The sequence below is a fragment of the Pieris napi genome, chromosome 10 (assembly GCF_905475465.1).
Source record: "Pieris napi chromosome 10, ilPieNapi1.2, whole genome shotgun sequence".
Taxonomy (NCBI): domain Eukaryota; kingdom Metazoa; phylum Arthropoda; class Insecta; order Lepidoptera; family Pieridae; genus Pieris; species Pieris napi.
The window spans coordinates 11121704-11138150 of NC_062243.1; the positions used below are offsets into that span (position 1 = coordinate 11121704).

A 16447-nucleotide genomic window follows, 5' to 3' on the forward strand; every position below is an offset into this window, starting at 1 on the left:
TTTATTTTATGTAAAGGCAAACGGGCAGGGCAATTATCTGATGTTACATGGTACCGCCTATAGACACTTACATTTCCAGAAGGCTCGCAAGTGTGTTGCCGGCCTTTTACGAATTGGTAGGCGCTTTTCTAGAAGGACCCTAAGTCAAATTGGTTCGGAAATACTTCAGTGGCTGGTTCCACATGTTAGTGGTGAGCGGCAAAAATTGTAACTTCTACATTTTACATTTAATGCAAAACTGTATATACAATATACAAATATTAAAACTAGTATTTACAAAGCAATTATATAGTGTTAGTAATACGTCGATGTAACCATCGAGGCCGCTTTCCAGAGCATAAAAACTAGTGGGAACTCACGACATAAATAATGAGCTCTTTGAATGATTATCAGATTTTTTTTCCACTATTACCTAACATTAGAATTACGGCGGATATCGACTGTTGTCTCTCACGAACTAAACTTTCTGTTTATGCTTTTTATAAGCTTATTCGTGTAATCGCTTGAAGCCTGGCAACGCAGACGCATCCATAATCAAAAACACTTGATATTTTCCTTTAAAAGAGAGCAAATGCTAATGAATATTATAATATCACAAGGGAATCATTGAAGCTTACAATAAAGTTAACTTGGTAAGGTATCACTAGCAATTCGATACCTACGCTAAACGGTTGAAAATCCTTCTAACATAAACATTTAATTTCGGTAAAGTCGAATTACGGCTCCACCTTAGAACAGCTCCAAATTCTTTTTTACGACTTGTATGTAGTACCCCAAGTAATATTAAGGAGGCGCATGGCTTTGGACCCAACAAAGAAAAATTAAAAAAAAATATGAAAAAAAGTTTGCATCTGTTTTGAGGTAGAGCCGTGATTCGTCAAATTTACCATAATCTCTCTTTGTATACATTTTAACAACTCTAAAGTGACAATGTCTCTTGAGATAAGAACAGTCACGATTTTAAGAATGTACACAAACTTATTGATAAAAGAACACAGTGCAAACTCTGTAAGCGTAATATGACATGAAGTCTGAAGCATGAAATATGTTAATAATGATTAGCCATAGAAAGGAACACGGAGTGAAGTGCGGGTTGTTATCAAAGCATTGAAGAGTCAAAGTATGCTAGATGACCAAGAGCGCGATGGGTTTCCAGACAGCTAATGCGGTCTAATGATTTCCATGATCGTACCTCGATCGAGGAGCAATGTCCGTATGACGCGAAAGTACAGGCGTCCAAACCTATCTCGGGCAAGATGGTATATGAAGTCCGGATATTCGCCGAGACACTCGCGAAGTTCCGCGTCTGGAAGATGGCTCAGCTCGTGGAAGAGCTCGAGATCGAAGCCGGGCGGCGGCGAGGCACGCGAGTCGCTCGCGCACCCCGCGCCCGAACCCGCACCGCCCTCCGCCGTGATCTGCCCGCCCGCCGGACATCAGCCCGCCCGCCCACACTACCACTCTCCTCACTTTACAGTTTTCCACAGCCAATTAAAAATCTGTCCGCCGGCAACCAAACTCTCCGTTCAACTGATTTAACATCACTTCACACACTAATATTTAAGTTGACGCCATAAAAAAGTAAATATTGAGAGACCTGTAGAATAAAAATGTATAAGACACGACCACTGACCGAGTCTAAATCAAATAAACTCGTAACAAGCTAAACACGAATTGACCGATGACGTTTATTGGGATATAGATATTATTTTTTACGATGCATAGGTATGGATGACCGAAGGAATATAATGAAATTTATCGTAGTAGCCACACAGTGAACAATAAAATAACAATGGAACTATTAAACAGTTACCTAACGCTTCAATACGTAATAAATATCTTTAAACCGGTGCACATTGATATTAATTCTTGAATAACCATGTAATTACTGTATTTTAAACGAAATTGTAGTCTATTTGCTGGCTTAATGATACAATAACAGCTGTCGTGTTAAATTGCTTAGGCAATTATTAACAATAAGCTGTGTTTAAATGATTTTTAAGTGGGTTTTTAAACTTGGAACAAGATGTTTTAGATGAGGGACGTTTTATTTTGACGTTTATGTCACTGTAATTTTTTATCCATTGGGTACAAAGTACCAAAGGCCACCGACGCACGTGAGTCAACGCGTTACGTCAACTGGCCTTGTCTCTCATGTCCTAGGTTCTCTAACAGATATCAATAAGCTAAGCACAATATACTTGATACTATGGTATAAATATTATATTTTTAATCACTATACTGCATTACGATTTATTTGAAGTTTCATGGACACGAAAATGCCAATATAAAGGCTAAATTACCGCCTCGCCTTTGACTAACCAAATAAATAATTAAGTAATAACGACAACGTCAATTAAAAAGTACAAAAACGCACAAGGCCACTAAGTATCATGACAGCATGACATTTTATCAGCGGTGATAAGTAATTCGAAATTTAAATATAAACTGGATGGTTAATAGTTAATGGTTGACATTGACAATTTGAAGCATGTAAAAAATTGTTAAAACCATTATGAAAGACTTCTAAGTTCTAACTACGGACCAGCGTTAATAATGAAATGTATATCGTGATTCAATAACCCGATTAATTCCTCAAGGCATACCACTCACTTTTCTACATCCATCTAATGCACTCGAGTCACTTTGCACTAATGTCTTACAATAATTTCTTTAACGGTTGCTGTATTTGAGGTCAATGTTAATAAACTTTCACGATCAAATGTATGAAAACAACGTAAAAATGTGAGACACTTGCGAACAACGAACGTCCACTTCCGTCCACACCACATTTATGACTACGAAATAGTTTGCATTTGGTTAAGTTAATGCTAAGTTATGTGCAAATTTGAACTGTAACACTAAGAAATAAGATTCATTATTCAATCTGTTATAATTATAAATAGCTGTAATCGTGCTTAGGCATAGTAAATAGTAGAAACGAATGGATTATGTAAATTTTATAATTATAGGATCTATTTATTTTTCAGTCAAATCTCTTTAGTATTCCAATTTCTCTCATTGTCTGACCATAGAGGCCGCATTATGAGCAATAATTCATAATATAATCTGCATTAACCACTCTTCGAGATTGCTTAATATACATTACATTCATAATTGTCTATGAAGGTTCATTATGATATTCGAAGCTTTCCCTACTACTATATATATGTATGTATGTGTAATACATATACGTACTAGTGTATATATTCCGATCTCAATCTGTTAAGAGAGAATGGTATAAGCCTTTTACTATACAGTTTCCAACTAGAACATTTGCGTATAAATATTATAACAAACAACTACGTAGTAAAGATATATTTTGTTTAAATAACTTCAATAGCATTGCTTTCATTTCTCGAAGTGTAGCATATATACATTGGCATAAATCAAAAAGCTTAAAAAAAATTGAAACTTTATGAACCGAAACACAAAACATTCACATCTACCTACATATAATCGTAATTTTAATTCTCACGGTCAATATAAAGAAATCGTGTGTGGACTACAGCTGTTGTGCGAAGCCAGAGTCGCGGTCGCTCCCAATCCAGACAAATCAATAGCGCGTCTAAATCCGTACTATACAATTTCTGTATACCAATTAGCAAAAGGTGTGGCTGAACACTAAAATATTACACTTTTCATAAAAACACAAGGGGATAAGGACGGCTACGGTGTGTAGGCAATGGTGCACTTTGACGCAGCTTTGTATGGGTGCATGAATATCGATTTGCGGAAGGGAGCACGCGTGGCGCGTGGCTACCGGCGCGACCGGCACTGGAGTTCGCGGTGCGCCACGCATGCGCGATGACCGCGCACGAGACACTAACGCACGTCCACAGCCACCTTATTCCTTATCTACAGAATCATAATTCCGTACTTGGAAATTATTACTAGGTTTAAACAATATAAAACAGTATGGATTTGATATAAGCTAATATTTTTTTACGTGGCCATATAATACAGATACATAGAGATAACAGGTCACGCCTGTCGCCTATTATTTTTGTCTGGGGTCCAAGGTTAAACGAAACAATGCCAAGATTTAACTTAAAGAAAGTTCTATTCGCGTTCAGTTTATATAAAAGCTTCCATACATTTTGATATATAAGACATGTCTGTCATATAGTCATTGATAAATAATGTAGATATAGACCAAACTTCCTTTCTTATCTATGCTATCTCACTACCGCAATTGCAGATCATATCAAAGACAATGCACAAAGGAGTTCCATATTTAAAAATTCCAATGAAATAGTTTTTCATAACCAACCTACTTTGTTTTAGTAAACTACTGCAGAGTACTGCGGTATTCTTTGGAAGCTTGAAAATTTATTTTATTATGGTGTAACAACGCTACTTGAAACCTAAGGTCAAGATTGCACAATGGGCAATAGGAGGACCTTTACAATAGTTTCATCAAGAGCGAATACATTATTTTCCATAAAATTTGTTTGTTTTATCCATCCGAATTAGGTTCCCACATCATTGAAGAGGTCAGAAAAAACTCTTGCTAATCACGAAATACAAGCTAGTCTCTAAATAATTTCACTGTATCAGACAACTTGTATATTTGTATTATTTATCTACTGATTAAACTTTCACTTCTTATCATATCGTGCTATTATAAATGCAAGGTCACGGTAGACAATGCACAATAGTATGTTGAAATAAAACAATATCATTATTTCCGATACAATTAAAACATTTTACATTCTATAAATGTTTATAGTTGAGGTAAGATCAAATGAATTTTCCTCTCTTTACACAATCACGAGAAACCACTCTCGAATGTCAAACTTATTACTGTTTTTTAATTATTTAAAACGGCCGCAACGCACTTGCGAGCCCTCTGGCAACGTGTCTATGGGCGGCATGGTTTATAAAAAAAGCATTTTGACAATCGGATGTCATAGCTCGCGTTTTATCGACCCTGAATCTTACCCATGAAGGTTGTACAACCACAGCATGGAAAAAAGGTTAGGTATAAATAATTGAAAACGGAATCTTTTTTTTTGTATTTATAATCAACTAGCGGTCTGTTACGCATGGCTGATTTTTTTTATATTTTACGTATGTGGAACGAATCCACAACTCAAGAACAGTGTACGATTACAATTATGAAAGATATAAAACAAACATCTTCTTCTTAAAGTGCCTCTCCACTACTGGAGGTTGGCGGTCAGCTCGTCAAACTCCTTCTTATTTTTCGCCAAGCGCATCAGCTGTTCTACGCTGGCCACTCCCGTCCATTCTCTAATATTGCGGAGCCACGACTTCCTCCTTCTGCCAGCGCGTCTTTTCCCCTCGACCTTGCCCATCATGATTACTTGAAGAAGTCGGTACCGTTCGTGTCGAAACACATGTCCCAAGTAACTTATCTTCTTCTTTTTAATGCTCAACGTGAGTTCTCGGGATCGTTTGACGCGCCGTAGAACTTCTTCGTTCGTGACTCTATGGACCCAGCTTATCCTCAGCAGTTGAGAAAGATAACGCCTTTATATATTATTCCGCACTTGTAGCTTTACAATTAATTTATAAGTACTTGATATCGACCGCCATGAACGTATTTATATACAATTCCGAGTCAATCAACCCATGTAAGGTAACAAAAGGCCTATTAAAAACTGATCCATCTCGAGGGCTTTGAAATAGAATTTTTCTATGTCTATAAAAGCGGGGAAATTATTTTCATACATTTTCTCTCGCGTAAAAGGATCTATTTTTATCTCCAAACACGTTTTTGGTTCAGTGCCAAGTCAGGTTAATATAGATTGACTTAGTGGTTTCTGTTTGACCTCACCATACATTTTAAAAAAAACATCATAAGCACGACCTTTCGCTACCGTGATTCAAGGTTCAAACTACGAAAATTATGAGTACTAAATAATCATTATTTCACGTACGCTCAAAAGTTTAGCACAAGTTATGGCTAGGCTTACCCTGGGGTTGTGCGTTCGAGCCCATGATGTGTACAAACGGATTATTCTAATACTAACTCATACGATCAAGAAAAATACCCTACAGTATTTAGACATACCGACTTAATCAAGTCCCCACGGCATCTTCCAGTAACTATGTTAGTAGTATGCATTAAAAATCAATACATTCGACGTACGACGACTTCTAGTCTGACTCCCGACTAGAAGTCTCGTTTCTGAATCCTAATACCTATAAACTGAACACCAACAGCGTGTGTTAGGTACTCAGGTACAGAATATCCTTTAAAGTAATAAGAAAAATCTGGATCCAAATCTTTTTCACCTTTTACCTCACAAAGAACCCGACGGAGTACGTTTAGAATACAACGTATATATTTACTAATAAAGAAGTATTAAGGAAAAATTTAATTAAAACACGTTATACATAATACGTACTATTGAAATAGAAAAGTTTGTTTTGAAAATATATCCGCGTGGTTTGCTCTAATAAATCTGAATTCCTGTAATGTGATAGTATAATTAATTATTACACCAAACATTATATAATGCTAGTTCATTGATCTATCGAGGCCAGTCGTAAATCAAAATTGTTAAACCGTTTTTTCTCTATGAAAAACGAAAGTTTGACCGTGCTTACCATTGTGACTTTAGAATCAAGGTAACAATAATCATATAAACTGGTTAATTACACTTTCGTCTCTTTCTATCAAATTGGGTTTACGCCGTGATGAAAAGAGAAATATGAGAACTTTAGTTTTCTTTGCAGAACAGGAACACCTACTCACTTATCATGATACCGACCATTAACAATCACACATCCAGAAGAGTCCCTCTGCTTTGAGAAAAGAGAAGTACTTTTAAGAATCGGTACTCTCTTTTCTTCAACCGTCGAATCGGACATATTAATTTACTAAGACATTTAAAACTTCGATAAGAACTAGCTTTATTATAAACCTGGTCTTACTTTTATTATTAATAAAGCACTCTTGAAACATTGTAATCAATAAATCCTTATATTTATTTAACGTCTAACTAAGCCTTTGCTATTCAGAACCAGGCAATAACCACATTGACTTCCTAGGGTATTATCTAAATAGATTCTAACGGCGATAGGAATCGATATAATATTGAGCTGGGGCAATAAATATCTTGTATTGACCGGAGTATTTCTGCGACTTCGCCGGTACGCCTTCATCTGCGTTTTAAACTATTATAATAAATATGTATTTGATATAAATAAAACGTGTATACTTGCTACTATTTAAACCTTCAAGCCCATCTTAAAACAGTATTTGTTTGACTCCGTTTATGTATCTGCTCGTAAAAGTATCTTTATAAAATGTCGCTTAAAAATCTTCTACAAAACGAAATATGGGAAACGACATATTTCACTCACCAAGACATATAAATTCTATTTCACATTGTGCTTTATAGTCAAAATGAATTATGTCTTCGACAAGACAGACCACCATTAGGTGTTTATTTCTGTCCACCATGACAGAAACGGTCACATGAAACGGATGTTACACAAGCGTTTTATAAAGTCTACCTTTTTTATTTATAAGTATGTGATGAATTAACGGGCGAATATCAACCCTAAAGACAAGTATTCGGGCCTCGATTTTGCATAAAAATATTTAAGCATAGACGTTAGTCCACAATCCCACTTGATGTTAAGTGAGTTGTGACCTATCGCCATGCCATGAGATGGCTGTTTAATCACCGCCTAAATTATAATAATAGCCTATAATTTAGATACTTTTACATTTAAACACGTTTCTATCTCAACGTTTTTTAGGTATCTGTGTGCCATTATTTGTCAAAGGCCTCCTCCAAATCCTGACATTCCTCTCTGCACTGTGCCACTCTCTTCCAGGTACCACCTATTGTTTCTTTAATGTGGTATGTCCACCTTCTGAGTAGTCTCCTTCTTTTTCGTTTGCTGTACTTTGGGCAGTAGCTAAACTACTAGTTTTTGCTCCACTTTTCTGTTCTCTTGCCATGTGCCCCGCCCATTTCCACTTTAGTTTATTTATTTTTATTGTAACATCTGTTACCTTAGTTGTTTTCGTAAAGATGTATTCTTTATTTTGTCTATTTTTTCATCCCTATCATATATCTTTCCATCGATCTTTGACACACCTGTAGCTTTGTATTCTGCGCTTTTGTGGGCGCCCAAGTTTGAGATCAGGTAGTATACATGGATTTAAGACTTTTCTTGAAATGACTATACTTATACATCTAATCACCGCTTAAATTAACCCATATTATACTGTCTAGGAAAGATGGAAGCGGCAAGGAGTTCCACTCCTTTGCATGACAAGAAACGGCGAACCAAATCGTGCATTGCGGCACCTGAGGATATCTACAACGAAGAGGCGAAACTCTAGCGTGCTTCTATATCGCTTCTTCTTGCTATAGTAATCATCAAGTATATATATTATGTCCGCCACAGTCGACATTTTTATATGTTCGCAGAATGATTTCGCAGTAGCGATATCCTGTACCCTATGTATTATATATTTTATTTTGAATTTCGACATTATCGTATTGGCTTAACACTTTAAGGATAATGTATGTATTCAAACTATCATTGTTATCATTGTGTATTAATCATTGAAATCGTAAATTTTAATATTTCATAAACCAAGAGTGACCAACTGAGTTACAGAAATTATAGATAAAGTAATAACACAGTTACAATAGTATTATAAATGATTATTTTAATCAATCGAGATAGCAGCAACAAAATTCTATCTAGTGATGCTATACTATACCAGCTATACATTACCAGAATATAATAATATTCTGTTCTCTCTGACAATATAGCAAAATATATTCAAGCTCCAGAGTGAACCAGAAACTAAAAAGCTTTTAAAACTATAAGAACCTTGCATATTTAACTTATAACAGTGCCATTAGACACTAAAAATTGAGATAAATATAAGATACATACGAAAGTAGTTGAGCGTTTCCCTGATCTGGTCAGGCGTGAGGGCGAGATCTTCTGGGCTGACAGGCAACGCCGGCGAAGGTATAAACCAGTCTTGATTTTCGTATCCTGAAAAGGTATGATATTAATACCAACATAGAAAGCCGGACCTTATTGTACGTAAGTGCGGCAAATACTTTCATAACATATAAAACGGAATTGATTGACAAGCTGTGTTAATTTTAACCCTTAAACCAACACCAATATTGTAGGTGTTAGGAATGCAAGAGCGACCTCGAGAACCTTTTTCATACAGACGTATTGGTAACTATCCGAGGTGATCCTAGTCTCTGAAAATAACTAAAAGTCTTCTATATGTACCTACGGCTTGCTTATCTGCTACTTTGAACGGTCCAGTGAATAGGCTATCTCGCTCTTACAACTTGATTACTAACATCGATGAAAATATTTATGTGTTTTAAAACAATCTGCTAAGTTACCGTAACTTTGTTTATCATAATCTTGATGAGGTTTAAGTTTTCATTTAGTTTTGATTATTATAGTTATTTTATTTTTTAACTCTTATGTTTTAGTTATTATTAGTTTGTTGTATGTTTAATTTTTTCTTTGATAGATTGCTTATGTTCTAATGTATTTGATGTGTAGGTTTATGTGTGTTAAATTTGTGATGTCATATTTTCTTGTATTTTTAGGCATAGACATTGTTTTAGAACGTATAAATAAATAATTAGATTTTGGTATGAGTCGAGTCCCAAATAACTTTACTTACGGGGGCAGAGTAAGCTCAAATGCATTTCTACCTCATAATCAATAAAAAAATATCAAAATAAAGCAATGTATACAAACTAAGATAAATCAATCCAGCACATTTGCTCCGTCCTAATTATGTATTTCTTCATATAAAACTCATAATTACAGCTTAGAAATTTCACTGGAAACCCATGTTAACGCAAACTTGTAACAGTTGATACAAACACTAATCTATACACACTTAATGATAGGTATTAGAAATCTATTTAAATGACGACACTTGAGATTGATTATAACTAAGATAAAACACATAAGCCATTACTTTCCATATGAAAGTTAAAAAAACAACAGTTAAGAGAAAGTACTAAAATAAAACCTTTATACGTTGTAAACACTTATAAACAAATATGACAAGACAACTACGTCAGGGGAGCGCTGAATAACACCTAGCATTCCGACCACTTCTATCCAGCCCATTCCTGTTTTGATATAACATTACGTAATCACTAAGAAATCTTGCTCGGGCTTAGTTATCAAAGTGTCTCTCTCATGGAAACACCTGTGTGGGTTCAGGTGGCTTTACGAAATGCACTCACTCATAAATGACGTAAAAATACACCCATACGAAATGTAGATCAATAGTATCACGCGCTACTGTAATTTAAAAATAGAAATAGAATATAATGACAGCCTTTTTGGCTTTTTAATGATGCTCCCGTCAATATTGTTTAGGGTACCTACCATAATGTTGCCAATAAAAATATTTGACGAACTAGTAATTAGGAAATAAACTACTTATGTGACTTTGTTTAATAATTGCATTTTTTTGTTGAAAAATAGCGCTATTATACGCAAATAAAAAATACGACCTTGTAGTCAAATTATTCACACAAAGATCGATAATGATCTACATAAAAACGAAAGGAATTCCGTCCCAACAATAAATGTCACCATGAGATATGTATTGTTCAATTACCGCATATCTCCTGCAATTCTTTGGTAACGGGTTGACAGATGGCCCGCATGAGACCGGTCGAGTAGCAACGGCCGATGACTCCCGCGATGAGACACCATTATTTATAGCGTCATAGCGCAGGCGCCGGAAACCGCGACACTCAGTGGCACGGAACACTATTCACAAACTTTAATACTATGCAATTCTGCATTCCGATCGATAATATTTTTTTAATACGTGTTCAAAATAATATAAACTTAATTACATATATAGAACGATGTCCTTTGAAATATATATGGGATTAGAATATAAAAAGAATGTAAAGCACAAAACAAAACGATTTTACCATAGCTATAAATAACCCTTGTCATAGATAGATTCATGGCTTTATCTAATGCGTTACTAATTTAAAAAACATGCATATATTTTATAAATTTACATGTATTTAAACTCTTTTTTTCCTAGCTTTTAAAAAGGTATACGCTATTAATTTGTCGTTTATTTCTAATAAATTTATGGTCTAAAGTAATACGTTGCTTATAAAGAAAAACATTTTAAAATTGCGACAGTTAAAGCCGTTTAATCCAATGTGACTTCATTTATGAAAAAAGGTTCGGCAACGGGCGTTACAAAAGAAGCTGTGGCTTTTGATAATTTTATTTTAAAAGAGACGTCCATCCCTTTTCTATGCACAAAATTTTAAAGTGATATATTTTTGATAAAACCCGCAGAGGAGGTTCTTTTAAGCTCGTGTAAATAAAGAAAATACTATACGTTGATAGGTATCATTTTGCCTTGACACCGAAAATGAAAGATTGATAAATCAGGAGTAAAAACATAATCAAAATACAAATGATTTTCGTCACAAAATAACAAAAATGACTTAATGAACTTTTCTCTGTAACCACTCAGATACTTTTTGCTTGTTACGTGATTACGAGCATTTGCTTCAAGGTCGTCTACAAGTTTTTGCATAATGATTCAGGAAAATCATTCTCTCGTAATGTCATCCTCAATTTGTTTTATATTTCGCTTGCAATGAAATAAAACATCTTTATGACTATCAGTCATTTATGTATATTAATGTTAGGTATTTCGACTATGTATTTGCGTGTTGTTCCCACTACAATCGAATTGGGTGCTCCTATTTCACCATGCCTACTGCTGATATAGGACAAATATTTGTTTTTTTTATGTTTGTTTATTATTATTTAAGTATTAATTACTTAAGATGTCATGTGGAACATGGTGTAATGGTTGCAGCTCCTTAGAAAAAATTTATAAAACAAAGTTGGCGATTAAAAAAAGGTAACGGAGAGTTTACTGTCAGTACTTCTCGTCCGTTCTACGCCCTTGATTTGAGAACTGGCAGTAAATGTAAAATAGTGCTAAATGAATTTTAAATGTGAAATCAAGAATTATTAAATAATGCCTTTAAGCTTCCGAGTGAAACTATAAAATAATCAGTAGCACCTTTTTAAGTCTGGGCCACAGATTTCTGGATCTGTTTCCTGATCTTTTGTCAATCTAATAGGCAAGTAGGTGATCAGTCTCCTGTGCCTGACACACGCCGTCGACTTTGTGTCTAAGGACAGTCAGTAGGTTTCCTCACGATGTTTTCCTTCACCGTTCGAGCGAATGTTAAATGCGCACATAGAAACAAAGTCCATTGGTGCACAGCCGGGGATCGAACCTACGATCTTAGGTATAAGAGTCGCACGCTAAAGCCGCTAGGCCAACGCTACTCACTTTTTTTTCTTTTTATAGAACAGGGGGCAAACGGGCAGGAGGCTCACCTGATGTTAAGTGATATCGCCGCCCATGGACACTCTCAATGCCAGAGGGCTCGCGAGTGCGTTGCCGGCCTTTTAAGAGTTGGTACGCTCCGCGACCCTAAGTCGAATTATTTAATAGCATAATTAACACTTAAAGAACGGTTGGGAGATATGGTAGGTGATTACAAGATCTTTGCACCTCAACTCGAAACCTTGAACCTTTGGACCCGAGTCACAACAATGTTCAGACAATTCTCTTTTATTTCTCGTTTAGAAAACTATTTATTTTACACAATATTAAATTAAGGCCTGTAACCTGCAAGCCAATTAAGTATAACGGCCCTTACGTTAAGGGTATTGCCACAAGTATTATATTTTTTAATGTACAATCAGCAGTTTTAGTACATAGTTTCATTTATAATATGTTATTATCATATACTGTTACATCTTTTGGTAGTAAATATATACAATCAATTATTACAAACACATTGAAAACATTATCTATTTTTAACAAGCTATTGAATGCAGCAAGTCATAAAAATTAATTGGGTAACTTATGGCTAGCCATTCAACTGGAATTGTGAATTATTATTATCCTTTAGAGTTTTTTCTTCGTCATTCATACTGGAATGTTAAAAGTCAGCTGACATTACAAGTTTTTTGACTGTCGTGTAAAAACACGATTAATGATATTAAAATTGAAAGACGTAAATACTTAGTAGGTAAGGGCGCGATATAACCCTATAGTCGTGTGTTTGAATCCCGGATGTGCACTCACAGATATTCTTCCAGCATGTTCAAGATACAAAAATCTACAGCGTATAAAGCTGATCAATGGAAGTGATACAATACTCTAAGGCCATCTAACTTACTGCCAGGAAACTTAACTAACACTTTTTATAGATTTCTTCCTCAAAACACAAATACCTCACGCTGGGCCTCATGTGATTCAAATACAAATTTTGCATTATCAAGCAATATAATGCAAGTAGTTATTATTTTGTCTTTATAATCTTCTATAAATAACAAAGTATTCAACTAATTGGTTACCTGGTTAACTATAAAACTACTGGTTAACTATAACACTATTAACATTGCATAAATAAAAATTTACAACCCCAGAAAGTATTGCTAGGAATTCTCACAGAATTTTCATGTCCAACTCATTTGCCGTATGTTTTAGCTGTTTCATCCTATGACAGATATAGTAACGGCCGTTTCAGTGTCATCAATGTACCCGCTTTTTTTATGTAACAAGGGGCAAACGGGCTTCAGGCTTACCTGATGTTAAGTGATACCACTCATAGACACTCAAATAGCCGAAGGGTTCGCAAATGCGTTACCGGCCTTTTAAGAATTGGTACTTATTATAATAACTAAATCACCCTAACTAAAATCCTCTTTCGTCACTTTTTATATTTTAAATAAGATGACTGACTTCAAACTGCGCAATTAGATTTATTTATTTTTACGATCGAATGGTTTAGAGCTAATCACTTATAATATTAAATAAATTCACGTATCCAATCAGAAACTAGAAATTATTATATTTACTTATCTCGCCCTGGGCCAAATTGTAATTACCAATCAAAATCACTGTTACTACACTGTTACAGTAATCTTCTGTCTCTGTCTGTCAAATTGTATTTACGTTATGTTTAAACGAGAGCGATCAATACTTAATAAGGAAGTTAGTACATTGTACTAAATTATAAAAAATGCTTTGCGAGCCACAAAATTTTGTATTTTAGTTTACCTTTAGTAATTCACGAAATAGGTTACTGTGTGTTTTGCATCATTCGTTACACATTATCTACCATCAGAGATAATATAATGGAGGAATCTGCACGGCTGTTAAACAAACGTTACATGGATGAAGTCCAGTTCCTGGTAACTGTTGACAAGCTCATATATACGGTACATACCTCCAAACTGGGTAAGGCTATCTGCTCTCAAGCGGTACTTTGGTATGTGTTCTTGAAGAAGGCTAACGATCTCAACTTCTGGCACCTCCCCGCTGGACAGGTCTGGGAACAAAAAATATATTCCATTATTTTTGTTTGTTGTTTGTTTGCAAACGTTTGTTTCGCTATATATATTTTTTCTGGGAAACATTATTTTAGTTCAATAAAAATAACTACCTATTATAAAAAGGGGTTGATCGTAGAGGCGTGATGCGTTTATTTTTGTATGATGATCATAAAAAAATAAAAACAATTTTTTTTTCTAAAATTGAAAAAAAAATCCTTAAGTGAGTAGCCCATTCTCAGACTTACTGAATATGCATAAAAATTTCATAAGAAACGGTGGAGCCGTTTCGGAGGAGTATGGGAACGAACATTGTGACACGGGAATTTTATATATATTACAAGATATCTCCGTGGTTCAATTGTTAATGAACTTGCGACGATTTTTGCTAAACTTTATTCTGTCCCATTCCCCATAACTTTATCCTTTATTTCTGTAGGTGTGATATTATCTATTAAAAAATCGATTCAGTACCTAAAATTTAGTACGTATCTACTTGTGGCCTTGCAAATGACTATACACGATTATTTTTATCAGTGAAACGTATCAAAGGTGAAGGACGAATGTAACTATGGTACTTTCTAGAAAAAGGGAAATTCGATAGATAATTTAGAAAGCTACGGGTTTGAATGTCGTGACTAGAGAAGTGAACTTGAGCGCAATGCAGTACCAACGTATATGGCACTTCGTTTGTAGTAGTTAGAGCAGACAAAATCGATACCTCGCGGCGTGGCTCGATGTACCCTTAATATGAATGAACCTATACTATGAATCACTGTCTCGTGTTAATTTGCGTAAACAATATTATAATTTGAATTTAGAATGTTTTTTTAATTAATTGTATCGCCTTCAATACGGTTTTTAGCCAAGGATTCATATGCAACCATTTTGTCACCCTATATAGAAACAATAGTGTTTTTGAGTGGCATTTGTAAATAAATAGTTGACCATGCAAACGTTGTTTTGCTATACAAAGATAGAATTAATATCGTTTTTAAAAAATGATGTGGTGGTAGATAGTTGAAAATTTCAAATCTTTTTTAATGTCAAATCAAGAAACTTTTTTTCTCAAATAATTTCGTATTTAAACTCCTCACATACAATTCAAAACAGCGAAACAAAAAGGGGTCTAGAAAAATATTAATAATATTTCTTAATTCGCTTACACAAGCGAGACGTGTTCGAACAGCTTGACTTTTTAAATATTTAAAAATATTAATAATTATTATTCGTATTGAAATTCAATTGAAAAATTGGGCCATTTGTAATGGCCTCTTTAAGAAGCTTACGAAAAATAAGAAGTTGCCGACTTCAGAACACAAACTAGGTCATTGCCTAGATCAGTGTTTCCTAACGTGGGTCCCACGCCCCACATGGGGAAATTTGATTGTTAAGGGGGCACTCGAAATTGGCCAGATATAACACAACGTGGAGACTTGAGACTTGTAACCAAATTGGAACCAACCATGTGCATCAAGCGCAAGGATCTCACTAAATTAAAATGATAAAATAATATAGAAAAATCTTTATTTAAATCATTTGTAATTTGAATTTTAGTTTTTCACTGTTTTGAAAATTTACTTACTGTGTTTCGTTCACAATTTCCTAATGAGTTCTTCCTATAACTTATCATTTAAGTTTCTTAAATTAACAATTAAATTTTTTAATAATAAAAATTGTGTATGTTGCATAACAAAATTAGAAAAGCTCAGGGGCAAAGCAAGGGACGAAAAAGGCGGGGACCACTGGTCTAGATATTATTAGCTAGTCTGTTTTTCACATAGATATATCTTGAATTGCACTTTACAAACACAAACCGTGTGAGTATAGATTGTTATCTAAACAAGTCAGTATGAAATCGTGTTCGCAATTTGTTAATTTGGTGTGAATTAATAAATAAAAAAGGATGCACCTTTACCATTAAATATCCATACATAGCAGCCTCTACTATGATTTTGAAGTCTTTGAAAAACATCCTTGTATATAAAGCTTGAAATGCTTTTCTAGTATGCATTCTTTTTTTTAATAGAACAGGGAGGAAACG

The 16447-nt window shown here is 34.7% G+C and overlaps 1 protein-coding gene across 6 annotated transcripts in view; it reads right to left on the reverse strand.

Moving 5' to 3' along the window:
- The window catches only part of LOC125053028 (trafficking kinesin-binding protein milt), a 46230-nt gene that overhangs the window by 23730 nt on the left and 6053 nt on the right, over window positions 1-16447 (reverse strand). For 2 of the 6 annotated variants that reach the window (XM_047654200.1, XM_047654195.1), the window contains exons 2-3: window positions 14301-14402; window positions 8899-9003 (exon numbers count right to left, since the gene is read on the reverse strand). Coding sequence is in view for 1 of the 6 variants with exons in the window: in XM_047654195.1 (XP_047510151.1) it covers window positions 8899-9003; window positions 14301-14402 (207 nt within the window). In the remaining 5 variants the exon portion in view is untranslated. Of the gene's footprint in view, window positions 1-1192; window positions 1409-2613; window positions 2862-3453; window positions 3795-8898; window positions 9004-14300; window positions 14403-16447 lie in introns of those variants that run through there. The other 4 variants (XM_047654197.1, XM_047654196.1, XM_047654199.1 and 1 more) reach the window with 4 other exon arrangements.